Source organism: Balaenoptera acutorostrata, chromosome 3, assembly GCF_949987535.1.
Source record: "Balaenoptera acutorostrata chromosome 3, mBalAcu1.1, whole genome shotgun sequence".
Lineage (NCBI taxonomy): Eukaryota > Metazoa > Chordata > Mammalia > Artiodactyla > Balaenopteridae > Balaenoptera > Balaenoptera acutorostrata.
The window spans coordinates 106,863,955-106,889,288 of record NC_080066.1 but is presented as its reverse complement, the minus strand read 5'-3'; the positions used below and the strand labels follow the sequence as shown (position 1 = coordinate 106,889,288).

General features: G+C 56.4%; 3 protein-coding genes across 9 annotated transcripts; 2 read left to right on the top strand and 1 right to left on the bottom strand.

Annotated features, from left to right (window-relative positions):
- Positions 1-1,316: 1,316 nt before the first annotated feature.
- On the top strand, positions 1,317-8,453 carry TM9SF1 (transmembrane 9 superfamily member 1). Of its 4 annotated transcripts, none has more exons than XM_057544139.1 (6): positions 1,317-1,452; positions 2,684-3,048; positions 4,836-5,457; positions 5,758-5,943; positions 6,997-7,270; positions 7,839-8,453. In XM_057544139.1, the coding sequence occupies exons 2-6, from the start codon at positions 2,701-2,703 to the stop codon at positions 8,230-8,232; spliced, it is 1,824 nt and encodes a 607-aa protein (XP_057400122.1). In that variant the 5' UTR covers positions 1,317-1,452; positions 2,684-2,700; the 3' UTR covers positions 8,233-8,453. The 4 variants fall into 4 exon arrangements, with proteins under 4 accessions (XP_057400122.1, XP_028021840.2, XP_007180676.2 ...); XM_028166039.2 differs by lacking the exon at positions 1,317-1,452 and adding an exon at positions 2,003-2,223; XM_007180614.3 differs by lacking the exon at positions 1,317-1,452 and adding an exon at positions 2,247-2,380 and having other exon boundaries at positions 7,839-8,451.
- A 255-nt stretch (positions 8,454-8,708) lies between these two features.
- On the top strand, positions 8,709-17,358 carry IPO4 (importin 4). 2 transcript variants are annotated; one of them, XM_007180618.3, is made up of 30 exons: positions 8,709-8,918; positions 8,999-9,085; positions 9,214-9,293; positions 9,371-9,412; positions 9,846-9,975; positions 10,064-10,243; positions 10,493-10,558; positions 10,664-10,765; positions 10,850-10,933; positions 11,190-11,354; positions 11,455-11,508; positions 11,667-11,776; positions 12,066-12,174; positions 12,336-12,465; positions 12,655-12,768; positions 12,872-12,985; positions 13,226-13,346; positions 13,477-13,588; positions 13,697-13,812; positions 13,922-13,999; positions 14,076-14,133; positions 14,232-14,337; positions 14,438-14,631; positions 14,783-14,824; positions 15,215-15,340; positions 15,449-15,657; positions 15,764-15,896; positions 15,977-16,081; positions 16,795-16,864; positions 16,990-17,358. In XM_007180618.3, exons 1-30 carry the CDS (start codon positions 8,850-8,852, stop codon positions 17,118-17,120), a joined length of 3,237 nt encoding a protein of 1,078 aa, XP_007180680.2. In that variant the 5' UTR covers positions 8,709-8,849; the 3' UTR covers positions 17,121-17,358. The 2 variants fall into 2 exon arrangements, 1 of the variants encoding a protein (XP_007180680.2); XR_009007712.1 differs by lacking the exons at positions 15,977-16,081; positions 16,795-16,864; positions 16,990-17,358 and having other exon boundaries at positions 15,195-15,340.
- REC8 (REC8 meiotic recombination protein) lies at positions 17,348-23,758 on the bottom strand. 3 transcript variants are annotated; one of them, XM_007180620.3, is made up of 19 exons: positions 23,057-23,757; positions 22,888-22,956; positions 22,627-22,769; positions 22,467-22,542; positions 22,254-22,374; positions 21,081-21,156; positions 20,647-20,726; positions 20,315-20,408; positions 20,118-20,190; positions 19,948-20,039; positions 19,734-19,783; positions 19,274-19,408; positions 18,898-18,964; positions 18,628-18,794; positions 18,400-18,448; positions 18,070-18,136; positions 17,846-17,977; positions 17,668-17,774; positions 17,348-17,555 (listed from the first exon to the last, which is right to left on the bottom strand). In XM_007180620.3, the coding sequence occupies exons 1-19, from the start codon at positions 23,110-23,112 to the stop codon at positions 17,464-17,466; spliced, it is 1,746 nt and encodes a 581-aa protein (XP_007180682.2). In that variant the 5' UTR covers positions 23,113-23,757; the 3' UTR covers positions 17,348-17,463. The 3 variants fall into 3 exon arrangements, with proteins under 3 accessions (XP_007180682.2, XP_007180681.2, XP_057400123.1); XM_007180619.2 differs by having other exon boundaries at positions 17,436-17,555; positions 17,668-17,977; positions 23,057-23,173; positions 23,396-23,758; XM_057544140.1 differs by having other exon boundaries at positions 17,436-17,555; positions 17,668-17,977; positions 23,057-23,758.
- Between the last annotated feature and the right edge of the window lie 1,576 nt (positions 23,759-25,334).

The window sequence follows — 25,334 nt, the reverse complement described above, 5'->3', positions numbered from 1 at the left end:
TGAGAACCACTGTTGCAAACTAGTGAATTTAATGAAAAGAAACACACTCACAGATATAGGGAACAAACTAGTGGTTCCCAGTGAGAAGGGGGAGGGGGCAATATAGGGGTGGAGGAGTGGGAGGTACAAACTATTGGGAGTAAGATGGGCTCAAGGGTATTGCACAACACGGGGAATATAGCCAATATTTTGTAATAACTGTAAATGGAAAGTTACCTTTAAAAATTGTATTAAAATTTTTTTAAAAAAAAGAACCACTGTTGCAGGAAATAGGACATCTTTAAGACTAAAAAAAGAAAAAATCCTTGCAGCAGCGGTATGGAAAATGGATCCAAGGGGAGAGATGACCAAGAGACTAGCAAGGTGGCTGTCATGGTAATTTAGGTGAGGGGATGGGGCCTGAACCAAGGCAGCATGGAGGGCAATTTGGAAGATATTCAAGAGAAAAGCAGAGGAGGCTTGGTGGCACTGATCTTACGGGGGGTGGCTGTTAATTGTGAAGGAGGCCCAGGTTTAGAGACCAGGGGGTTGTCACTTAAAAGTTATTCCAAAGCTACTCTAAGTTACTTTTCTGATTACAAAATTCATTGATTCTCTAAAAATCCCAACCCCCTACTTCCTGGAACCTCACCTCCTCCTGCGGGGAGGAGGGCTGGGTCAGAGAGGGCAGAAGTGAGTAAATGAAGGGCTTTTCAAGCCAGAAACCGCTTGAGATTTTCCACTTTCTTCACTCGGGAAAAGGAAACCTTAAGTTGCTCCCAGGTGGCCAAAACGAAGTCACGGCCCCTGGGTCTGATCTCCAGAGGAATTTCCCTAATGGCAGATCCCTTGACAGGATAAACTTTTCCAGAGTAATCTGCAATACAAAATTAAGAGATGCTCAAACACATATACAGAGATAAATAAAGAATAAAAACATAGAGACCGAAGCAAGCATGTCAAGGTTCTTTACCTGCAATTAACAACAAGCGTCGGGGGGGTGGGGGGGGGTGCTGGGCTTCCCTGGTGGCGCAGCGGTTGAGAATCTGCCTGCCAATGCAGGGAACACGGGATCGAGCCCCGGTCTGGGAAGATCCCACATGCCGCGGAGCAACTAGGCCCGTGAGCCACAGCTACGGAGCCTGCGCGTCTGGAGCCTGTGCTCCGCAACAAGAGAGGCCGCGACAGTGAGAGGCACGCGCACCACGATGAACAGTGGCCCCCGCTCGCCGCAACTAGAGAAAGCCCTCGCACAGAGACGAAGACCCAACACACTCAAAAGTAAAAATAAGTAAATAAGATTAAAAAAACAAACAAAAAACAACAACAAGCGTCAGGCTGCCCAGTTCACGGGGTAAAAGAGCAAATACCCGATCTCTTTGCGTGCCTCTGCACCAAACCTGGCCCAGGCTTGCCTATCGTCGGACACGGGACGGTCGCTATACGGTCAGGGAGGCCTCCAGTACAGCCTTGGTAAGATTTTTATTTACGGCATTTGGTTTTTGGCGAGAGGCCATTCAGGACGGATGGCAGAGCAGCAGTGCGGTGAGATCCGATTCTAGGACCCTTGTATGGGCTGTGTCCTCTGCTGTCCTTCCACAGCGACGCCCAAAGCCTCACCGCCGCCCGGGCTGAGGACCTTGAACCGCCTCTCGGGGCTCGGCCTCAGCAGTCGGTGGCGAGTCCCATTGGTTCAGCCGGCAAACGCTTCGGGCGTCCCCTAGGTGTGGGCGCAGCCGCCGGCCGGGCTCCGGGTCCCGGGCAGTCACTGGGCGCGAGCAGTGGGCACTGCTCTCGGGCGCCCAACCCAAACCTTCCCGGGGATAGGCGGCCGGACCCGCGGCAACGCTTATCCAAAAAGGGCGTTTGTGTCCTCGTAGCCAGGTCTCAACCGCAACCCGCCCTGGAAAAACCTGGGAGCTTCGGAGCGGCCTCGGCCTGGGGGGAGTGGCCCACTCCAAGCTCCAGGAAAGGAGCTTTCCGCCGGGCTGAGGTCCCCTCGGGTGAAGGCGGAAGAGGGAAGACTGACGTGTCCTGAGCTGCCCTCAGGTCGCCGGGAGGGCCCCCCACCCCGCTCCTTGCCGGGCGACGGGCTAGCCCGAGACTCGCGGGGTCTCCAGAGCTGGGCCGGGCCTCCAACCGTAGAAAGGTTCCCCAGGGAGCACTGAAGTGAGCCGGGCGCGATGTTTTGCGGTGCGGCCGCAGCCGCTGCGATCAGGCACCGCGGCGGCCAGCCCCGTGGAGGTCGGTTGTCAAGTCCTCTCCAGGCCCCCCGCTAGCGCGCGGCTCTGGGGGAGACCCCGGCAGGAGCGCGAGGGCGGCTGCAGGGCCGCAGAGGCCGCTGGCGCCGCCTCGGCCAGCCCTTCCCGCGCGGAGAGCACCCTGGGGCTGCGGCGGGAAGGTGCCGGACGTGCGGGGCCGCGTGGCGTTGCCATGGAAACGGGCTGGGGCGCGTGGGGAGGTCCCGGGCAGGCGGGCTGCCGGAGGGGGGGGACCCCAGGTTGGGAGGACTACACAGCAGAGGCGGAGCCCAGTGTTCGAGCTAGAGGGACATGCTGTGGTGTGGCGGTGGGGAGGTGGCTTCCTGAGGGAGGGTCGGAAAGGCCAAGGGGAGGAATTGGAGCCATTGGCTTCAGTTCAAAGAACCTGACCTGGGGAGTCATTCGATCCCTGGTTCCCATAACTGCAGGACTCCCCCAAACAGGTTCCGCTGCCTTAAGGATGACAGTCCTAGGCCACCCTGGAAGTTGGAGCTGCCGGTGGTTGCCACTCCTGCTGCTGCTGTTGCTGGGCACAGGTCGAGATCCAGGGGTGGAAGGTGTGACACACTACAAGGCCGGCGACCCCGTCATTCTGTATGTCAACAAAGTGGGACCTTACCATAACCCTCAGGAGACTTACCACTACTATCAGCTTCCAGTCTGCTGTCCTGAGAAGATACGCCACAAAAGCCTTAGCCTGGGTGAAGTGCTGGATGGGGACCGGATGGCTGAGTCTTTGTACGAGATCCGCTTTCGGGAGAATGTGGAGAAGAGAATTCTGTGCCACATGCAGCTCAGTTCCGCACAGGTCAGCCTCTCCACACTGACTAGAACTTAGCCCTCCCTCCCAGGACCTAATAACAGTGCCTTAGGTTTATGGTTTTCAAAGCACCTTTATGGAAATGATCTGATTTGATTCTAAGTACAACCTCATGTGGCAGGCAGGGAAGGTAGTATTTATTATTTGCATTTGGTTGATGAAGAAACATACTGGCTCAGAAGTAACTTCTTCAAGACTACATGGATAGTGGATTGCAGAGTTGACATTAGAGCCCAGGGCTCCTGACTTGAAGCTTCTCTGTTGGTAATAAGGTCCCAACTATCACACCTACGTAGTCTTTTTTTTTTTTAATTTTTATTTATTTATTTATGGCTGTGTTGGGTCTTCGTTTCTGTGCAAGGGCTTTCTCTAGTTGCGGCAAGTGGGGGCCGCTCTTCATCGCGGTGCGCAGGCCTCTCATTATCGCGGCCCCCCCTGTTGCGGAGCACAGGCTCCAGACGCGCAGGCTCAGCAATTGTGGCTCACGGGCCCAGTTGCTCCGCAGCACGTGGGATCCTCCCAGACCAGGGCTCGAACCCGTGTCCCCTGCACTGACAGGCAGACTCTCAACCACTGCGCCACCAGGGAAGCCCGTAGTCATTTTTTGCCATTCCTACCTCTTGGCTTCTTTAACTGGTTCCTTTACACGCTACCTAATTTTCCCTATCATGCTTTTTTCTTCAGCAATTCCTATCTTAGGGCACTTTTCCTTAGTCTACTCCAGACCTTCCTACACCTCCCTCTCCTTCTAGGCCTTCATCCTGTCAAGTCATGCTTGCTCATTTCGGAGAATCCCAACATACTAGGGTCTACCAGTGTTTCTCAGCAGGGGGCTTTTGTCTCTCAAGAGACATCTGGCAATGTTTGAAGATTTTTTTTTAATTAATTAATTTATTTATGTTTGGCTGCGTTGGGTCTTTGTTGCAGTGCACGGGCCTCTCGTTGCGGTGGCTTCTCTTGTTGCGGAGCACGGGCTCTAGGCGCGCGGGCTTCAGTAGTTGTGGCGCACGGGCTTAGTTGCTCCGCGGCATGTGGGATCTTCCCGGACCAGGGCTTGAACCCGTGTCCCCTGCATTGGCAGGTGGATTCTTAACCACTGCGCCACCAGGGAAGTCCTCTGAAGATATTTTTGATTGTCACTACCGGGGGACGCTACTGACATCTAGTGAGAAGAAGCCAGGAACGGAGCATCTTAAAATTCATAGGGCAGCCCCCCACAACAAAGCATTTTCCAGCTCAAAATGCCATTAGTGGGGCTGCCCTGGTGGCGCAGTGGTTGAGAATCCACCTGCCAATGGGTTCGAGCCCTGGTCCGGGAAGATCCCACAAGCCGCAGAGCAACTAAGCCCGTGTGCCACAACTACTGAGCCTGCGCTCTAAAGCCTGTGAGCCACAACTACTGAAGCCTGTGCACCTAGAGCCTGTGCTCCACAACAAGAGAAGCCACCGCAATGAGAAGCCCACGCACCACAACGAAGAGTAGCCCCTGCTCTCCGCAACTAGAGAAAAGCCCACGCGCAGCAATGAAGACCCAATGCAGCCAAAAATAAATAATTAATTAATTTTTTAAAAATGTCAAGAGAAATGGGAACATATTGTATATGTATAACTGATTCACTTTGTTATAAAGAAGAAGCTAACACACCATTGTAAGGCAATTATACTTCAATAAAGATGTTTTAAAAAAAAAAAATGTCATTGGTGCTGAGGTTGAAACCCTGCTCTAATCCAATGCCTGGGGAGGCCTTGTCTGACTCCTAACTTGCTCTTTTTAGGTGGAACAGCTGCGCCAGGCCATTGAGGAACTATACTACTTTGAATTTGTGGTGGACGACTTGCCAATCCGTGGCTTTGTGGGCTACATGGAGGAGAGTGGCTTCCTGCCTCACAGCCACAAGATAGGACTCTGGACCCATTTGGACTTCCACCTAGAATTCCACGGAGATCGTATTATATTTGCCAATGTCTCAGTGCGGGACGTCAAGCCCCACAGTTTAGATGGGTTACGACCTGATGAGTTCCTAGGCCTCACCCACACCTACAGTGTGCGCTGGTCTGAGACTTCAGTCGAGCGTCGGAGTGACAGGCGCCGTGGTGATGATGGTGGTTTCTTTCCCCGAACACTGGAAATCCATTGGTTGTCCATCATTAATTCCATGGTGCTTGTGTTTTTACTGGTGGGTTTTGTGGCTGTCATTCTCATGCGTGTGCTTCGAAATGACCTGGCTCGGTACAACTTGGATGAAGAGACAACCTCTGGAGGTTCTGGTGATGACTTTGACCAAGGTGACAATGGCTGGAAAATTATCCATACAGATGTCTTCCGCTTCCCTCCATACCGTGGTCTGCTCTGTGCTGTGCTTGGTGTGGGTGCCCAGTTCCTGGCCCTTGGCACTGGTAAGGTGATAAAAATTAATTAGGGATTTCTCTCAAGGGGTAGAACTAAGTAGGTAGTTTGTTCAGAAAAAGATCTACAGATCTTCTCTTCTGTCCAAGGTGAGGGGCAGACCTAAGGGGTGGAATGGCTCTAGCAAGGATGTGTATATTCTGTTGTGGGTTTTCTGGACAACAGAACTGGGGGATATTGTTTTGATGGAAGCCCTGGGTCTGGGAGAAAGGGGGCTGGCTGATTTCTCTGAATTTGCCGGAAGAGGGATAGGTGAGACCTAACACAGACTTTCCACTACCACGCTGCAGGCATTATTGTCATGGCGCTGCTGGGCATGTTCAATGTGCACCGTCACGGGGCTATTAACTCAGCAGCCATCTTGTTGTATGCCCTGACTTGCTGCATCTCTGGCTACGTGTCCAGCCACTTCTACCGGCAGATTGGAGGCGAGCGTTGGGTGTGGAACATCATTCTCACCACCAGTCTCTTCTCTGGTGAGGACTGCCCTTTCCGCGGTGGGCCAATTTAGGAACTTAGAACACATCATGGAACCTGAGATAGAGTCAGAGTAAGGCTTTTAAGGGAATGAAAATAGGTAAAAGAAACACTAAGGAAACCATTCAAAAGACAAAAAATTCATTTCTTTTTTTTTGCATAGTTAAATATTAAGCCCTTGAAATGTTTTAGGTAACGTGATAAGCACTTGACATGCCTTCATCTCATTTAATTCTCACACTGACTTTATGAAATAGGTAATATTGTCCCCATTTTACAGATGAGGAAATTGAACTTCAGGCTGGTTAGGTAACTTGCCTGAGATTATACTCCTAAAAAGCAGAGAATCAGGTTTCAGACCTAGGCAGTCAAACTCTAGAGCCTGTATTCTCAACCATTACACTGAAATAACACTCTTGAATTTATCTTTTGAGACTCCCTTTTTTTCCCCCCACGTTTTTTTTTTGGCCATGCTGCACAGCGTGTGGGATCCCAATTCCCTGATCAGGGATTGAACCTGTGCCCACTGCATTGGAGGCGTGGAGTCTTAACCACTGTACCACCAGAGAAGTCCCTCCCCAAGCTTTTTTAATTTTGAAAGTGGGCCTCCCCACTCTAGCCTTTCAAGCCAGCTTGTCCTTTCAAAGGCAGTAGTAGTTTGCATTCTGAACCTCTTGTGTTTCCAACTGTTAAGTGTCTGATTTCTGTTCTACCACATTTACATTTGAACCAGGGCTTTCTGAAAACAGAGCCTTAATCAAGTGAATGTCTCATACTAGGAATCACCAGTGCCACAGCAGGACAGGCCCTTGGAGGCAGGTGGATTTGTGTCACTCTTAGATCATTATGTAACGGCTTGCTTAGATCCTTAATGATAATGGGGAGGGGAGGGAGTGTTGGTAAGCTAAGGAACAAAGAACAAGACATGAAAGGGTGGAGTCAGCCTGGGAGCAGGATGTTTCACTCCTCACGCCTTTAGGTCCAGTCTGATTGGGTGCTCCCAGGGATGTAGCTCCTAGTGCTAACTCTCCCTCTGGGGCCCATCCCTGCAGTGCCTTTCTTCCTGACGTGGAGTGTGGTGAACTCCGTGCATTGGGCCAATGGTTCAACACAGGCTCTGCCAGCCACCACCATCCTGCTGCTTCTGACGGTTTGGCTGCTGGTGGGCTTTCCCCTCACTGTCATTGGAGGTATCTTCGGGAAGAACAACGCTAACCCCTTTGATGCACCTTGTCGCACCAAGAACATAGCTCGGGAAATCCCGCCCCAGCCCTGGTACAAGTCTACTCTCATCCACATGACTGTTGGAGGCTTCCTGCCTTTCAGGTATCCTCCCTTTATTCCATGGCCATCACTCTCAGGATCCTGACCTTAACTTTCCCCTTCCCTACTCACCCTGTACCGTAACCCATTGTCAGTGATAATCCCTGGTTCAGCTGTACCATTAAGAGTTCACTAAATGGTTCCTACTTTCTCCAACCAGGACTGAGCTTGAATCAGTTCAAAAATGAGGGTGTCTCACTTGTGAAGCTCTCCAGAGACATTGCTCCTTTCACTATCTTCCTAGTTTCTGACTTTGGCGACACCACGTGGGGCTTAAAACCCATTTGATTACTCATCCAATTTATCAAGTACCTTTTAGTGCCAGACAAATACAGTGGAAAATAGAACAGACAAGATCCCTGCTCTCAACCTACCAAAGAAGATGTTCTTGAAATGAGAGCAGCTAATCATAGGTAAAAGAATCCCCATCAAGCCAGGAACTCCAGGGCAGGGAGTGCCACTTTCCACAGTGACCCAGTAACATGGAGGGGTGGTGGCTGGATTTTGGCCTGGCCACTGTGCTGGCAGTGCACAGCCCTTTAATGCTGTGTATCGTTTCTTCTCTTCACAGTGCCATCTCTGTGGAGCTGTACTACATCTTTGCCACAGTCTGGGGTCGGGAGCAGTACACTTTGTATGGCATCCTGTTCTTCGTCTTCGCCATCCTTTTGAGCGTGGGGGCTTGCATCTCCATTGCGCTCACCTACTTCCAGTTGTCTGGGGAGGATTACCGCTGGTGGTGGCGATCTGTGCTGAGTGTTGGCTCCACTGGGCTCTTCATCTTCTTCTACTCAGTTTTCTACTATGCCCGGCGCTCCAACATGTCAGGGGTGGTACAGACAGTAGAGTTCTTTGGTTACTCCTTACTCACTGGATATGTCTTCTTCCTCATGCTGGGCACCATCTCCTTTTTTTCTTCCCTAAAGTTCATCCGTTATATCTATGTTAACCTCAAGATGGACTGAGTTTTGGGTGGCAAAACTATCACTCTTCTTTCCCTTTCTTCATGCCCTATTGATCTCTTACCAACATCTCTTCTGATTGAGTGACTGAGTTGTGTGATGGTTTTGTTGCCTCCCCCTTTGCCCTTTGGGCCTCCCTTCCCCAGAGAGGGCCGGGAAATTATAAATCTCTATTATATAAGGAGTATATATTTGAACTTTTTAAGTTGCCTTTTTTTGGTCCTAATTTTTCTTTTTACAATACCAAAATAAAATTTATTAAGAAAAAGGATCCTGTAGTTGGAGGGTTTGGTCTGGATATAGGAACTCGTGCCCTGCCGTTAAGGGCACTGTCCCCTAGGAAGGCGGGTCGGCCGCGAAATGCACGGAACTCGAATTCTTCACGGAGCTGAGGAACTGTCGGCTAGCGGAACCTTCAACGAGGGCCCTGTTTCCGCGGCTCAGCCGGCGCTCCGCCCAACGGAAGTGGCGGAGCCCGAGCTCTGCGCGAAGCGAATTGAATCACCCTGGTGACGGGAGGGGCGCGGAGCAACGCCCTTTCCGCCGGAAACGGGTTTCGGAACCTCCACGTGCTGTCCCTCCCCCAACTCCGGCCCAGCAGCGGCGGCTCCCCTGCTGTCATGGAGCCCGCCGGCCTGGAACAGATCCTCCGGGAGCTGCTGCTGCCGGACACCGAGCGCATCCGCCGGGTATGGGGCCGGCGGGACCGGGCCAGGGCGAGCGGGGGCGTTGCGGTAACGGCCCGACTCTGACCCCCGGCTCTCCCCAGGCCACCGAGCAGCTCCAGATCGCTCTTAGGGACCCCGCCTCCCTGCCCGCGCTCTGCGAACTGCTGGCCTCGGCGGGCGACCCTCAGGTAAGGTTCCTGCCCCTTCCTGCTGAGTTTCCCATAGTACGCCACATGTCAAGCCCCAGCTCCTGCCCTCGGCAACTCTCTCAGCACCTTCCTGCCCGGACCCTCACGTGCCTGCTTCATCGTCCCAGATCCGCCAGTTCGCGGCCGTACTGACCCGCAGACGACTGAGCACCGGCTGGCGACGGCTGGCAGCCGAGCAACAGGAGAGGTGGGCGGGGCCAGGGGTGGGGCGGGGCCGGGCTGAGGCGGTTCTTGGGAACCAAATACTTGCCATCTGTGTTCCAGCATCAAGTCTCTGATCCTGACGGTCCTCCAGAGAGAGACAGAGTAAGTGCCTACCTGCCTCCTCTCAGGGCCCTAACTGACTAGGCTGAGAGCTTCTCAGGGTTTCTGCCTTCTTTTTCAGCTCCAGGCTGGCTCTTGGAGGGCAGGGACTTAGGTTCTAGACCAAGGGTGGAGGAACGACTCTCAAGCTGTATTAAAGATGAAACTTCTTGAGCGTGGGCTCTGATGGTCTGCCAAAGCCGAGTTGGAAGACAGAACTGAAATTCAGCATGAGTGAGGTCACCCTCACCACACTGCACACCCACTGTGCTGCTAGTGTTCCTCTGAGACGTTGTCTTCTGTGTCCCAACTTGGCAGAGGCCCTGTTCGCACACCTGGAGGTTTCTCTCCTGGCCACCCCATGGAGGCAGGGCCATCGCATACAGGGAAGGGTACTGGAGGGTGATTGGGGGTGGGGAATCTCTCCTGTTTACAGGCATTCTGTGAGTCTTAGCCTGGCCCAGCTCTCAGCTACCGTTTTTCGAAAAGAAGGCCTGGAGGCCTGGCCTCAGCTCATGCAGCTTCTTCAGCACAGTATCCACAGCCTCCACGTCCCTGAGAGAGAGGTACTACCACATGGTTGGTGGGAGGAAGGGACCCAGAGGCTGGATAGACCATGTAAGCTTTTCCCTTTCAACCCCTCTTCCTGGGCAGATGGGGCTTTTGCTGCTAAGTGTGGTGGTGACCTCCCGGCCTGAGGCCTTCCGACCCCACCACCGGGAGCTTCTTCGGCTTCTGAATGAGACCCTTGGTGATGTGGGCTCTCCTGGGCTCCTCTTCTATTCCCTGCGCACTCTGACCACCATGGCCCCTTACCTTGGCACTGATGATGTGGTGAGATGTGGGCCCTCACCTTCCTGGCTTCCTACCCTCGGCCTTTCGTGTCCTCACCCTTGCGGGATGCAGAGCTGCTTAAGATTCTTTCTCTGCTTTTTGTCCTGCGTAACAGTTGAGAGGGGATCCTGTGGGTGGCTTTGCCTAGGCTCCTGCTATGTGCAGGCTTCGAGGAAGCTGCCAGCTTCTGAGGCTGGAGATTAGGCTGCATCGTGCTCTCTGTGATTTAGCTCATCTTGTGTCCTCCAGCCTCTCGTGCGGATGTTGGTGCCCAAGCTCATTGTGGCCGTGCAGATTCTGATCCCTGTAGACGAGGTGAGGACATTCGGGTAGGAGCTCTGTTGGAAGGAGGGTGCAGGAGCATTCAGCCTGGTCCACTGAAGAAGAGCATAGTAACCCCGTGACTTCTCTGTCTGGCAGGCAAAGGCCTGTGAGGCCTTGGAGGCCCTGGATGAATTGCTGGAGTCAGAGTTGCCCATCATCACCTCCCACCTTTCAGAGGTCCTCACATTCTGCCTGGAGGTGAGCCTGGGGTCGGCACTGTCCCTGCTGCTTGTTCTGCTGGGAGTTTCCTTGCCGGTTTCTGATTTGAGTTGCTCTGGGCAGGTGGCTAGAAACGTGGCCCTGGGTGATGCAATACGTGTGCGTATTCTTTGCTGCCTCACTTTCTTGGTCAAAGTCAAGAGCAAGGTGAGTGCCTTCTGACACACATCGCCCCACTTCCATCTTCTTCTCCATCTCACTCTTGGAGCTTTCTGTCCATCTGGGGATATGTAAAGTACCATGGCTAAGATGTTCCAGGCTGGGCCTGGACTCAGCCCAGCTCTTGGCTGGGAGATTGGGAATCTCCTGCTGGACCCCCTGTGGCCTGGAAGGCTGGAATTTCTAATGTGAGTCCATCTTGGGAACAGATTCTCAGGGACACCGTTCCATTCTCCCTTTTAAGGCCTTACTGAAGAATCGCCTCCTGCCACCCTTGCTGCACACCCTTTTCCCCATCATGGCTGCCGAGCCCCCCCTGGGTCAGCTGGATCCTGAGGACCAGGATTCAGAGGAGGAAGAGCTGGATGTTGGGCTGGTGGGGGAGACGCCCAAGCACTTTGCCGTTCAGGTGGGATGTGGGACAGGGGCCGGGGGCAGGGGTGTTAGGTCGTTGGGGGAGGTTGGGGGGCAGAGATGGAGTCCATCAAAGTCTCCCTGTCCTTTTCCAGGTCGTGGACATGCTGGCACTCCATTTGCCCCCTGAGAAGCTCTGTCCTCTGCTGGTAAGTGTGGCTTTGTCCTTCCAGTGCTCCTACCCCCGGGTTTGCCTAGCCTCCCGAGCCTGAGGATGTCTGGGCCCTGGTAGGTGTGGAAGGCCTGTTGCCGCAGGAACAGGCAGGCTCGTGCTGGGGTTTCAGGAGAGTGCCATCTGCTCCCCTAGATGCCCATGCTGGAAGAGGCTTTGCGGAGCCAGAGCCCATACCAGCGCAAGGCTGGCCTCCTGGTGCTGGCGGTGCTCTCGGATGGAGCCGGGGACCACATCAGGCAGAGGTATTTGTTCCCCTGTCTCGGAGTGAGGGTGGGCCATGGGGAGGAGGACCACACTGCCCACGGCAGTCCTGGTCTCCGCTTGTCCTTTGAGCCTAGTCATCACTAGTGTCTGCTCCCACACTCAAGTGTCCTGGTTTGGAAGATACCCCAGCTGTCAGGGTCAGCGGGTGGTGCTCACCATCTGGTGGCAGAAAGCCTTGGTTTTCCCAGGAGAAACAGCAGAATGGCTCAGCCCAGGGATCTCAGGTCCTGCCCCTCAGACTCCATCCTCTTGTCCTGCCCCATCCAGACTGCTGTCCCCACTGCTGCAGATCGTGTGCAGGAGCCTGGAGGATCCGTCACAGGTTGTGCGCAATGCTGCGCTCTTTGCCCTGGGCCAGTTCTCAGAGAACCTACAGGTCAGCAAGGCCGGTGTGGGCAGCCACTGTTTCAGAGTCCCCACCTGCCCCAGAGACCAGCTTCCCCTCAGCTCCATCCCTCAGGCATCCCTGCTGCCATCAGTAATTAGGTGCGTGCCTTGCAGTTGAGCTGACTCAGGCCGCCTTTCTCCTTCCCCCAGCCCCACATTCGCAGCTATTCCGGGGAGGTGATGCCACTGCTCCTCGCCTACCTAAAGTCCGTGCCTCCTGGGTGCACACGTCACCTAGCCAAGGCCTGCTATGCTCTGGAGAACTTCGTGGAGAACCTAGGTGGCGATGCCCTTTGGGGGTATGAGGGAGGGGACGGGGCTGTCGCTTTGGCTGAAGGGGGCAGGAGGTGCAGCTCCACGAACCACTGCCCGTGGTGGGGAGAGGGATGTGGCAGGGCCACAAGGAGGGTCGGCCTGGAGGCAGGTAGGAGGCCTGGGTTGGTTGGTAGACGGGTGCCCTTTCCCACAGGGCCTGAAGTGCAGCACTACCTTACGGAGCTCATGGAGTGTATGTTGCAGCCTCTGAGGAACCCCAGCAGCTCCCGGGCCAAGGAGCTGGCTGTGAGCGCCCTGGGGGCCATTGGTGAGTCAGAGGCAGGAGGCGGGAGCATGGGTTCACTCCGGGTGCCTGCGGCAGGTGGTCCCTGCTCACTCTCCAGCTCTGATTCTGTCCTTCCATGCTGCAGCCACGGCTGCCCAGGCCTCCATGCTGCCCTACTTCCCCACCATCGTGGAGCACCTGCGGGAATTCCTGTTGACAGGCCATGAGGACCTTCAGCCTGTGCGGATCCAGAGCCTGGGTGAGCGAGGGACTCCTAGGCGGGCTTCCCAGTGCTGGGGAAGGGCCGATGCTCACCTGTCGTTCTCGAGATCGCCCCGGGGCAGCACAGGTGTCTTCCTGCGCTCGCACCATACCCAGGAGTAGAAGGGATTTCTGAATTTCCCCCCCGCCCAGCTATCTCTGGTCCCTCAGGCCTTGGCCCTGCACACCTCTGGCCTAGTGCCTCATCCTGGTGCTAACCGAGCCCTTGCCTCTGCAGAGACACTTGGGGTGCTGGCGCGAGCAGTAGGGGAGCCCATGAGGCCCCTGGCTGAGGAATGCTGCCAGCTGGGGCTGGGCCTGTGTGACCAGGTAGACGACCCTGACTTGCGGCGCTGCACGTGAGTGAGCCCTCACCCCGCCCCCACCCAGACCCCAGTCCTCCGGTTCTGGACCATGGGTTCCCCGGGTTCCCCCGTCCTGTCTGGCTACAGCAGGTAGGACTATAAAGCTTCCGGCCGTCTCCGCCAGGTACAGCCTGTTTGCAGCCTTATCGGGGCTGATGGGTGAGAGCCTCACTCCCCACCTGCCACGAATCACCACACTCATGCTGTTGTCACTGCGTTCCACCGAGGGCATTATGGTGAGCACACAGGGTGGGCTGGGCCAGTTGGGGACGGCCAGGGCTGGGATGAGATCTCTCTCCTGGGCCCAGCTGAGCCAAAGTCCCTGCTGTGCCTCCCCATTCCAGCCTCAGTACAATGGAAGCAGCACCTTCCTTCTGTTTGACGACGAGCGCGGTGGGGAGGAAGAGGAGGAGCTCACGGAGGAGGACGAGGAAGAGGAGGATGACTCAGAGATCTCAGGGTGCGGAGGGTGCCATTCTGGTCTGGGGGATCCTGGCTTGGACAAGGGCCCAGGGCCAGCTCTGCTTCTACTGACGCCTGATTGCTGCTGCCTCCCCACCTTACTCTAGGTACAGCGTGGAAAACGCCTTCTTCGATGAGAAGGAAGACGCCTGTGCTGCGCTGGGGGAGATCTCTGTGAATGCCAGGTGAGCATTGGCCTCTCCTCGGCACTGGGACCCTCTCCTGGGAACCCCTTCCCCATGGTGGTGTGTCTGTCCACAGTGTGGTCTTCCTTCCCTACATGGAGACTGTCTTTGAAGAAGTGTTCACACTGCTGGAGGTGAGTGGGGCGGGGGGCGGGGCGGGTGAGGTCTGGGGGCTAGGAGCTGTGCCGGCCCTGCATGCAGCACACACGTCCTGCCCCTTCTCGTGCTGCAGTGCCCTCACCTGAACGTGCGGAAGGCAGCCCATGAGGCCCTGGGTCAGTTTTGCTGTGCGCTGCACAAAGCCTGTCAAAGCTGCCCCTCGGAACCCAACACTGCTGGTGAGAAGGCGAGGCCGGGTCCAGGCTGGGGCCTCTGGAAGCAGGGGGTGGGTGGGGAGGGGCAGGGGCTGACCAAGGCTTCAGCCAATCGTGTCCCCAGCTCTGCAGGCCGCGCTGGCCCGGGTGGTGCCATCCTACGTGCGGGCAGTGACCGGGGAGCGGGAGCGCCAGGTGGTGATGGCCGTGCTGTCAGCCCTGACGGCAGTGTTGCGCGGCTCTGGGAGCGTGGCGTTGCAGCCCCCCGGGCGGCTTGCTGAGCTCTGCCACGCCCTCAAGGCTGTGCTGCAGAGGAAGGTGAGGGGCCGGCGGGCTGCAGGGTGAGGAGGTGGCCCAGCCTTGGGTGGGGCTAGCCAGAGGCTACCAGTCCAGCTTCCCCCTCCTTCCACCCATGGAAAGGAGAAGGGGCAGGAGAGCCCAGACTGAGCTGAGCGCCCTCTTCCTACAGACAGCTTGTCAGGACACCGACCAGGAGGAGGATGAGGACCAGGTAAGAGCTACGGGTGCAAACTGGGACCAGGCAGCCCAGTTGGTCTCCACGGGGCGGGGTGGACAGTGTGCTTGGCTTGGCTTGGGGGTATGGGGCTTGCTAAAAGATTGGTAGTGGCTCGGAACAACCAACCCCACTCCCACTAAGGCAGTGGGTGTTCAAGGAAGGCTTCCTGGAGGTGGGGATTCGGGGTAGGCTTGGATTGATAGTGGGAGTAGGACGACCAGGAGGGAAAGCTGGGCTGCAAACAAACCCAGCCTGGAAGGGGCCAGTCCTGTCAACCAAGGGCAGCCCTCAGGGAGACCACCTGCAGCCATGGAGGAGTACGGTGGGAGGTGCCCCCAGTCTCAGAGCTGGCCCTGGTGTCCAGCCTCTGACCTGGCCCTGCAGGCTGAATACGACGCCATGTTGCTGGAGCATGCTGGTGAGGCCATCCCTGCCCTGGCCGCTGCGGCCGGGGGAGATGCCTTTGCCCCCTTCTTTGCCGGCTTCCTGCCATTATTGCTCTGCAAGACGGTGAGTGCTCTGTCCTCTGGCTTCGAGCCCCATTCCGCCTGTGCCCCCTGTGCCCAGTTCCCCACTTTGTCCCAGTCCCAGGCTGACTCGCACTCCTCCCCCCACCAGAAACAGGGCTGCACAGTGGCAGAGAAGTCCTTTGCGGTGGGGACGCTGGCGGAGTCCATTCAGGGCCTGGGTGCCGCCTCGGCCCAGTTTGTGTCCCGGCTGCTCCCCGTGCTGTTGAGCACCGCCCGGGAGGCGGACCCCGAGGTGCGGAGCAATGCCGTCTTTGGGCTGGGCGTGCTGGCAGAGCACGGGGGTCGCCCTGCCCAGGAGTATCCTTGGCTTGCAGGAGGGGGCCCAGATGGGGTTGGGAGGGTGTCCCTGGGGTTCGGGATGGGAGCAGTCTCCCCGCGTGCCTGTTCCTTGACTGTGGACCAGACACTTCCCCAAGCTGCTGGGGCTCCTGCTGCCCCTCCTGGCGAGGGAGCGCCATGATCGTGTCCATGACAACATCTGTGGGGCACTTGCCCGCCTGCTGATGGCCAGTCCCACGAGGAAACCAGAGCCCCAGGTGAGGGGTGGGGGCGTCAGACAGGGCCAGGGAGCTGAGGAGGGTGCAGGGCTGGAGGCCAGAGTCTTCTTTGTGTCCAGGTGCTGGCTGCCCTGCTGCACGCCCTGCCACTGAAGGAGGATTTGGAGGAGTGGGTCACCTTAGGGCACCTCTTCAGCTTCCTGTACCAGAGCAGCCCTGACCAGGTAACCCCAATGCTGGGGCCCTTAGAGGGGGCTTGATGCTCCACTCTCATTGACAGGCAGGGTTGGCATCAGTTTAAGCTGCTCTTCTCGGCTTTCTTGTTGGTGTGCAAGGATTGGCAGCCAAGGCGTTTAATGGGAGAGGAGGGGCTTCCTCTCACCACGTAGCATTTTTCCTCAGGGAGGTTTCATTTCCACCCTCTGGTCTGAGCCAGAAGTCACAGCTTTCCTAGGCTGATTTCCTAGACCAAGCTCTTTCAGACTGTGCTCCATGGAGCCTGGGTCCTTTGGGCCACCCCACCATCCTTTCCAGTCAGAGCAGCTCTGCTTTCTGAATGAGATTTGTCTGCATCAAGTGGCTAGCTTTGGGACTCATGTCCCAGTGCTCTTGTGTCCATCATCTTTGTCTTGCATCTTCGCAGACTACTGTGTGGGTGGAGCTCCTGAGTGTCTGGGCGTCTTTTGGTCTTGAGGCCGTGATTTCAAATACCTTTGGTCACAGTCTCACGCTCTCCAAAAAAAAACAAAAAACAAAAAACATTACTACCACCCTGTTTCAGGGTTCTTCTCATGGTTCACAGTTGTTTGGCGTGTGTGTTAATCAGCATCGCTCCAACAGCCCAGGTGGGAGACTGCCTCTCCGGGGCTCTGGTAACCCACCCCAGTGCTGGGGCCCAGGGGTGCTTCTGCCCGAGTCAGCCCTGCTTTCCCCACAGGTTGTAGATGTGGCTCCAGAGCTCCTGCGCATTTGCAGCCTCATCCTGGCCGAGAACAAGGTCCCACCAGGTGAGGGCGGCAGCTGTGGGCAGGGCCGGGGGGAGGCGGGGAGCAGCAGGGCTCAGGGGGCCGGGGGCAGCTAGGGGTGGGGGGCCAGCCCTCCCCAGACTCCTCCCCCTTCACTCTCCACCCAGACACCAAGGCGTCGCTGCTGCTGCTCCTCACGTTCTTGGCCAGACAGCACGCTGACAGCTTCCATTCAGCACTGGGCTCCCTGCCTGGCAACAAGGCCCAGGAGCTCCAGGCCATCCTGGGCCTCACCTAGACTGCGGGCTGCCGCTGGGCCAGAGAGAACAGAGCCTGCCCACGCCCGAGACCAGCTCTCAGCCCAGTTCCAGCTCACGCCTTACCAAAGATTCTGGGCCTGGGCCTCACACCCACTTGGAGTCTCAGCCCTACCTGCTGCCTTACGGGGGTGTCCCCTAGGCCTGGGTCTGTCGTGCTGTGGGACAATACAAACGGAGTCATGACACCATTCTGTAATAAAGGCAGTTTATTTTCTGCTTGAACAGTAGCTCTGGGAGCAGGAAGGATAGAGATCCGTGTTCAGAAGTGAGGCAGGACATTGTTTAACGTAGCGGGTTCCCTGGCAGCTTTGTAAATTGGCTCTAACCGCAGTGGAATCGGGGCCCTGGCTGGATCAGGAGGCGCCCATATGGCTCCTCTTGTTTCACACAAAGGATCTGCTGTGCAGCAAGCACTGGTCAAGAGGGGAGGAGAGGGCTGGTCAGAGGAGAGGGTCCCTACAGCAGCCTCTGGCCTGTGTGTCCACTCCCCGCCCCCCAACACAGGCACACACGTTCCTCGCTCACCCAGGAGCAGGTAGAAGACCCGGGCGGCCACCCTGCGGGGACTGAGAGGTGGCACCAGGCTGCTGAAGTCAGGCTCCCTGTTGGCCTGCAGCTCCCGTGCCACTGCCCTGTGGGGGTCAAGAACTGTGAGCTGAGGCTGCAGCGCAGGCCACCCACGGAGGCACGCCCTTCCTGGTACCTGTGCACAGCCTCCAGCGAGAGCGGCTCAGGCTCTGGGGGCAGCTCCACAGGCAGCTCCACAGGCACCTCAGGGAGCTCAGGCACCACGGGCAACGCAGGGGCTTCTGGCAGCTCCGCCTCAGCCCAGGGCCTAGGAGAACACGGGAGTTGGGTGGAGCAGGGAAGGTGGCAGCTGTGACAGTGACGAGGGGCACACCCATCCTAGCTGAGGCTGCTGCTTACCACCGTTCTTCCAGGGGGACGAGGCTGATGCGGGGCTTCTCCTCCTCAGCTGCTTCTAGGGAGATCTCTGTCAGGGAGAGGGCAAGGTCCTGAGTGGGTTTGTTTGCATCTGAGCGGTTGGGACTTTGGGGCCGCCTGGTCCACCTGGGTGCCAGAGCTGGCAGTGACTTGTTAAAAAGCACCCAGGGGGTGGGGGGAGGGGATGAAGAGTCTCAGTCTGTGCTTCCCTATGTTAAGTGCGCTGACAAGAACTGTCAGCAGTGGGGGCACCAGGTTCCTGGCACAGTGGTCAGGGTGGTGGTCTCCGCCGTCCCTTCTCCAGGTACTTACCTGAAGGCAGCATGAGGGGCCCACTGGGCTCCAGGGCCTCCCTCAGGACCTGGAGATAAGAGAAAGAGAACTAAGACCCCAAGCATCACAGAAGCACCGGGGGCAGGGGTGAAGCAGGCCTAGCCCTGAACCAGCCTGGCTGGGACCTGGTGCCCATGGCTCACGTGGGCAGAAAAAAGCAGCCTGTTGGAGCTCAGGCAAAGCAGGAAGGAGTGAGGGTGCCGTTACCTCGATAGCGCTCGGAGTTTCAGCCTTTCTCCTTTCCTCCTCAGCTGCCGCCTCCCTCTCAGCTTCCTCCTCCTCAAGCTCCGGGGGCGGCCTTCTCCGGAGTGCTAGCGGGAGTGGCTGGGCACAGTGGGTCCAGAAAGCCAGCAGTTCTTGGGGTAGCCGGCCAGCTGAGGACGGGGCAGCAGGGAGAGGGTTTGAGGCGTGAGGAACACCAAGAGTGAGGGATAGGGGTTCAGAGGATCCCACACACCAGCTCCCACCATTCCTCACAGTGAGTCGGAGTTCGGAACAGCTCTGCGGGGCTCGTGATCATCCTCTCAGGAGGCTGCACCATTGGCTGTGTGGTGGGAAAGGCCGGAAGCCCGGTTAGGAAGGAGCCACTGCCCCTTATCCACCTGCAGTGCCTTGTTCCAGGGCCTCTGGCCTTCTAGCTCTTTCAGGCTCATGCTCCTGCCTGCTCTGCTCGTTGCTAAAAGGACTTTCAACTGATGCCCTTGGATGTGCTAGGCGGGGTAATGAAGTGGTATGTGGGCAAACCCCCAACATGTGCACTTTGGGGACTGTTCTCAAGGCTCCCCCCAGGAGTTTAGGAGGCCCGACGTGCACCTGCCTCCCTCCATCCCTCCAGAGCCTGGGCTGTACTCACACACTCCCGGCAGTGGGCTCTGGTTTGCATTTGTTCCTGGAATTCCTTCCGGGGGATCTGGGTCTCCCGGTCCCAGAATAATAACCGGCGGCGACGGCGGCGGCGAGCAGGTGGGGGGACTGGGGGCCTCCTCCGCTGAGGGGGGAGGGGAGGTGGGAGCAAGGCTACCCGTTACTCCTTTCCCTGTGGTCCTCGTGGACTGCAGACAGGTCCCAGCCTGCTGTCCCTGGCGGTGCCCCGGGAGGGGGCTTGGGTGGGGCCTCTGGGAGCAGGTGCAGCTCCCACCCTGTATGAGGTGCCCATCCGGATAAAATGGGGTGTGGACAGGGGCACCTTTTACTAATTTGCTCAAAGGCCTGTGGAAGCTAGCAGTGGCCTTCAGCTTGGGGAAACTGAAAATGGGTGAGCAGTTCTGGCAGAGGAGGGCGAAAAGGAGGCGGCTTGGAGGAGCATTACTCACCTCTGGGCTAGGTGGGGCTGGCAGACGCAGCTCCGGCGGGGGGGTTATCTCTGCAAAAACACTCGAGGTCCCAGCTCTGCCCCACACCCTTTGCCCTCAGAGCCACCCAGGCGAGATGCTAGAGAGTCCTCCCTTCAAGTTAGAATACGGGGCCACTGTCTGCAGCAGCTGTGCAGGGACCCCCGGGAAGGACCCTGGCACGCCAGGTACTCACCAGGAAGTAGGACCTCGGGCTCCCAGCCTGGTGGCTTCAGCTCTTCAGGGACCAGGACCTCAGCCGGAAGTAGCTCTGCAGCCTCCTCCACCCTGAGGGGAAATGGGCAAGAGAATGAAGATACCCTCCCAGCAATGACCCTTACCTGGCCCAGGGGTTCCTGCCCTTACTCTGCAAGAGCTAGAGGTGAGGGCGGGGGGACTGTGATCTCCCTCTCTGGGGCCAGGAGCTCCTCTTTGTACTCTGCGAAGAGAAGGTCAGCGCTCAGAACACAGAAGAGATGGGAACACTGCGCAGCCCAGACTGCCCGTGCCGGGGGTCTGACCATCCAGCACCGGGCGGGCCCTACGCGGCCGGGTGGACCTGCCTGGCCGACGTTCCTCTAACAAGATGGCTTCCTCCTCCTCTGCGATCAGCAGGTCCAATTCCCGGCGGCTGACCTCTGGGAGTTCCCGTTCACCCTGTCAGGAGAGGAAGAACCAAGGCGAGGGGACTCAATTCCATTTCTGTCTGAGAGACATGCCGCAGGGCTGGGCCAGACCGAGGAAGCCCGTGAATGCTACGGTGCTGGGGGCAGTGGTGGGGAAACGGAGGTGGAGAAGGCAGGACTCTGGGGGCAGAAGGAAGCAGATGCAGGGGGGCTGGGCCATCAGAAGCAGGACTCGGGCCTCAGGCTCCATGTGCAGGGGGTCAGCTCACCTCAATCCTTAGCATACGTATGGGCTCCGCCTCCAGGAGCGTGATGGCCTCGGGAGACGGTGCAGTGATCGGAATCCTTTCTGGAGGGGAGGGAAGTCACACCAGCCCCTGTTTCTTTCCAAGTCCCACCACCCGTGTGGTAAGGCAAAAGCATGGACTCTGGAGTCAAGTCCACCTGAGTTCTAGTCAGGCCCCGGCTAGTCACTGGCAAGCTGACCCAGGACACATTGCTTAACCACTATGGGCTTCACTTTCCTCATCTGTAAACTGGGGATAATTCTGATCTCATAGGACTCTTGTGAGCAGTGACGACATTATACACATACAGTGCCCCTCACAGGGCCTCGCTCCTGAAAGAAGCTCAAAGACAGTGATTTCTTCAGCTCTTGGACGTTCCTCTGCCTCTCCCCAAAAAGAAGGCTCTCACTGCTCACCTGGCTCTATAGGAACTTCAGGAGGGATCTCTTCAAGAACTCTCTCTGGGATCACAGCTTCTAGGAGGTGTCGAATCTTTGGGGAGGGATTGGGGACAAAAGATAGGGTTCAGCTTCAGCGCCCTGCTTCCCCACTTTCACAACCTTATTCAGACAATGGACAGTGATAGCCCTTTATGCCTAATTCTGTGGCACTGACAGCAGCATGCAGTGAACCCACTCACCATCCAGTTTCCTTTCCTCCCATTCCTGCCCCCACCCAATCATCTAGACTGTGTTAATTTGTCTGTGAAAGAAGTACTGCATCCTTATGTCAAGTGTTGGGGACAGAGGGAACAGAAAAGATTCTTGATCTTAAGGACTATATGGTCTAGTGGGGAGACGAGTTTGTATACGACCCCAGCAGGAGTCAGCCAAAGGATGCTGTACACCCGAAACTAGCACAACACTGTAAATCAACTACACTTCAATAAAAGTTGTTTTGAAAAACAAAATAGATTAATTAAAAAAAAGAGAGAGTCAACACAAAGGATAAACAAAGCCTTAGTGATGTGCTGAGTTCTAGAACAATGTTTGGTTCTGGCCAGGAGTGGTATAAAGACTTGATGGAAAAGAGTAGCAATTGAGCGAGGACTGTAAGAGAACAAGGGGTGACCATTATGGCCTAGGGAAAGAGCAAAAGCAAAGAAGTAAATGTGGCATCTTTGCGGCATAGGGGCCAGGCTGGTGTTTGGGAGCCAAGGATGCCCAGGGGATGTGCTGAGAGATGTCTAGGGATGGCTACCTCTGGACCAGGGTATGGAGAGCCTTAAATGCTAGTATTCTGTTGGCAGTGGGGAGCCACTGGAGGTGTCTTTGAAGGAAGGAAGGAATACTGTCTAAGCTGTAGGGGTGTTAGGAATGGATGGACAAGGACATGGGAAACCCAGTGCCGAGGGACACTGAGGGTGTGGATTGGGGGTTTGGCTCTTGGAATGGTGTGGAGACAAGAGCTGCCTCTAGGTTGGTCCTGAATAGGTAAGTGCAGCAGGCTTGTCTGGATGGGTCCACCATGGCAATTGCACTGCAATGACTTCTGTGGGGCAGAGCTGTAGCAGGCTCCCATCCCACCCCCACCCTAGTGTCAGACTGGCAACTCATCAGTCTGAGGTGTCCAGGGGGAATGAGACCTACCTGAGGGATATTCAAGGGACTGGGCAGTCTGGGTTCCACAGACATCATCCCAAAAAAGGGGTCTGGAGCAGCTTCCAGACTCTCCATCCTGGCCAGGTGATTAGGCAGTAGCAGGCTGGGTCTGAGGGAGAATGGGGGCTGTCAAGGAGTGAGGCCAAGCAGGGAGGTTCCCTTCCAAAGACTGGGTGGTCCCAGTCCCAGGGACACACTCACAGCTCAGCCTCCACCATATCAATGCGGATCTGCAGCTGGGCCCGGTGCAGGCGCTCCAGGATGTGCTGGATGTCCTCTGCGGGCGGGGAGGGCAAGATATGGCGCCAGCCCATGGGAGGACCACTCAGCTCTGCCCCACCTCAGAGCCTTCTAGCCTTACCTACAAGGTACTGGCATTGTTGAGAGTAGACCCGAATGACGCCGATCTGGAGCTGGGCTGAGAGGTAAAGGGAGAAGCGGGGCCGCGGCAGACCTGGCAGCGGGGGCTGCACTCGTACCAGCACGTAATTGAGGATTTCCTCGCTGGGGGAACGACGCGCCCTGATCACCGCTGCGCCAAAGACCAGCCCCACAGCCCAGCGTAATCCATCCCCTAACCCACAATGGCCCCAGGCCACTCTTGGCCTTTTCTGGGCCTTACCAGGTCTTCACCACGTTCACCTTCAGGTATTCGCGCTTCACCAACCGGGTGCCGCGCGTTGCTGCCAGCCTGGAAGAAGGACGAGGAGTGAGGATGGAGGAGAAGCCCTCAGGCTGGGATCCCTGGGCGCCCCTCCCGGTGCGCCCACCCTGGCTCAGCCCTCCCTTACCAGATGGTGGCGAAGCAGCCCGTGTGGCGCTGAAGCACGCTGGGATAGTAGAACATGGTCCCTCTGGGGTTGCACCCTCGTCTACACCACTCTTCCGTTCGGATCTCAGTCCGAATTCTTCAGGGCACAGGATTTTCCAACACCGTCGGAGAGAAGGATGTGGACAAGCGGCGCAGCGAGTGCACCCAGAATGCCAAATAAACGAACCGATAAACGATGGGTGGATAAACGATTAAGGGGCTAAGTAAATGGAGACGCACACCGGATACACAGGAGCAGGGACACCCTCTCCGTCCGCCCTGAGCCGGTTCACACGCTGCGTGGGTGCTTCTTACTTACTGGAGCCTCGCGGGTTGGGTTCCAGATTGGAGATGCTCAGCTCCGCGACGGGAAGCCCAAGCTGCGACCCAGACCAGGTCCGGAGAGAGAACGGGTGTCCTCCGCAGAGAAGCCGGTCTCTCGGCCTTTGCACAGCTTCGGCCTCTGCCCGGTCCCGCTGCTGCAAGGCTAGATCCCGCCGCAGGGAGCTCGTGCTCTGCGCCTCTCTCCTCATTAGATGGCGGCGGCCCCCAGAGCAGCCAATGGGGGACAGGGTCAGCTTGGGGGCACTCGCTGCAGGGTGCCAAGTAGGCTGCCTGGTTGGAGGCCACAGGGGGCTCCCGAGGCAGGCAGAGAACCAATGGGAGGAACCCTGCACACGCGCGGGGGGTGGGGTGGGGCGGGGGGGGGGGCATTGCGAGTTGTCCCGACCAATGGGCTCTCGTCCTCGCCTGGGCAACAGGGGTTCCTCAGAGGTGCTTCTCTTTGGACCAATGAGCGGGGAGCAGACCCCAGCCTCACCTGCGGCGAGCCTGGTAACAAGGGTGCTTCAGCTACCGGGGAGGTTGCGTCATGCCAAGGGCAACCGCCACGCCCTGTTTGGGGCGCCTGACCTGCGGTTAGACCTTGCCCTTTTCCCCAAATCCCACCTAGTAGCAATTGGTTGGTCCGCCTTTGTTCCCAGCCTAGGGCCTATGGTGAGCTAGGGAGGTAGAAACGGGTGTGAGGTGGCCTTGGAGCCGCCCCAGGTCGTTGGGGAAGAAAGACCTCACAGGGAGCAACGAGGGCACTGGCCGGGTCATTTCCTAAATTTGAACAGTTTAGGTTGTGGCATTCCTCACCTGGCTGTTTTCCAGTTGTGAATGTTTTCCTGGCTGAGACTTTAGTTTTGCTGGATGCAGGGCATACTTCTCAGCGTACAAAAGCTGTTTTGTCTCAAAAATTCTTTGTGTAATATAAGTTGTATGGTTGTAGTTACAAATATCCCATTCCGGACTTCCCTGGTGGCGCAATGGTTGGGAGTCCGCCTGCCAATGCAGGGGACACGGGTTCGAGCCCTGGCCCGGGAGGATCCCACATGCTGCCGAGCAGCTGGGCCCGTGCGCCACAGCTGCTGAGCCTGTGCTCTAGAGCCCGTGAGCCACGACTACTGGGGCCTGTGTGCCTGGAGCCCGTGCTCCGCAGCAAGAGAGGCCACCGCAATGAGAAGCCCCGCAACAAAGAGTGGCCCCCACTCGCCGCAACTAGAGAAAGCCTGCGCACAGCAACGAGGACCCAACGCAGCCATAAATAAATAAATAAATAAACTTATTAAAAAAAAAAAAAATCCCATTCCCCATGCCTCCTGCCTTTGCACAGCCATTTCTTTGGCCTAGAATATCCTTCCCAGTCTTGACTCCAGGGCATGCTTCTGCCTCTTTATTAAGACTCAGCTCTTCACACCATACACAAAAATAAATTCAAAATGGCTTAAAGACTTAAATAAGACATGACACCATAAAACTCCTGGAAGAGAACATAGGCAAAACATTCTCAGACATAGACTGCAGCGATATTTTCTTAGATCAGTCTCCCAAGGCAAAAGAAATAAAGCCAAAAATTAACAAATGGGACCTAATCAAACTTAGAAGCTTTTGCACAGCAAAGGAAACCATAAACAAAAGGAAAAAAACCTACCGAATGGGAGAAAATATTTGCAAACGATGCGACAGACACAGGCTTAATTTCCAAAATATACAAACGGCACATACAACTCAATATCAAAAAAAACAAAAAACCCAATCAAAAAATGGGCAGAAGACCTAAATAGTCATTTCTCCAAAGAAGACATACTGATGGCTAACAGGCACATTAAAAGATGCTCAACATCTCTAATTATTAGAGAAATGCAAGTCAAAACTATTTATTTTACTTTATTTTAAAATATTTACTTTGGCTGCATGCAGAATCTCTTAGTTGC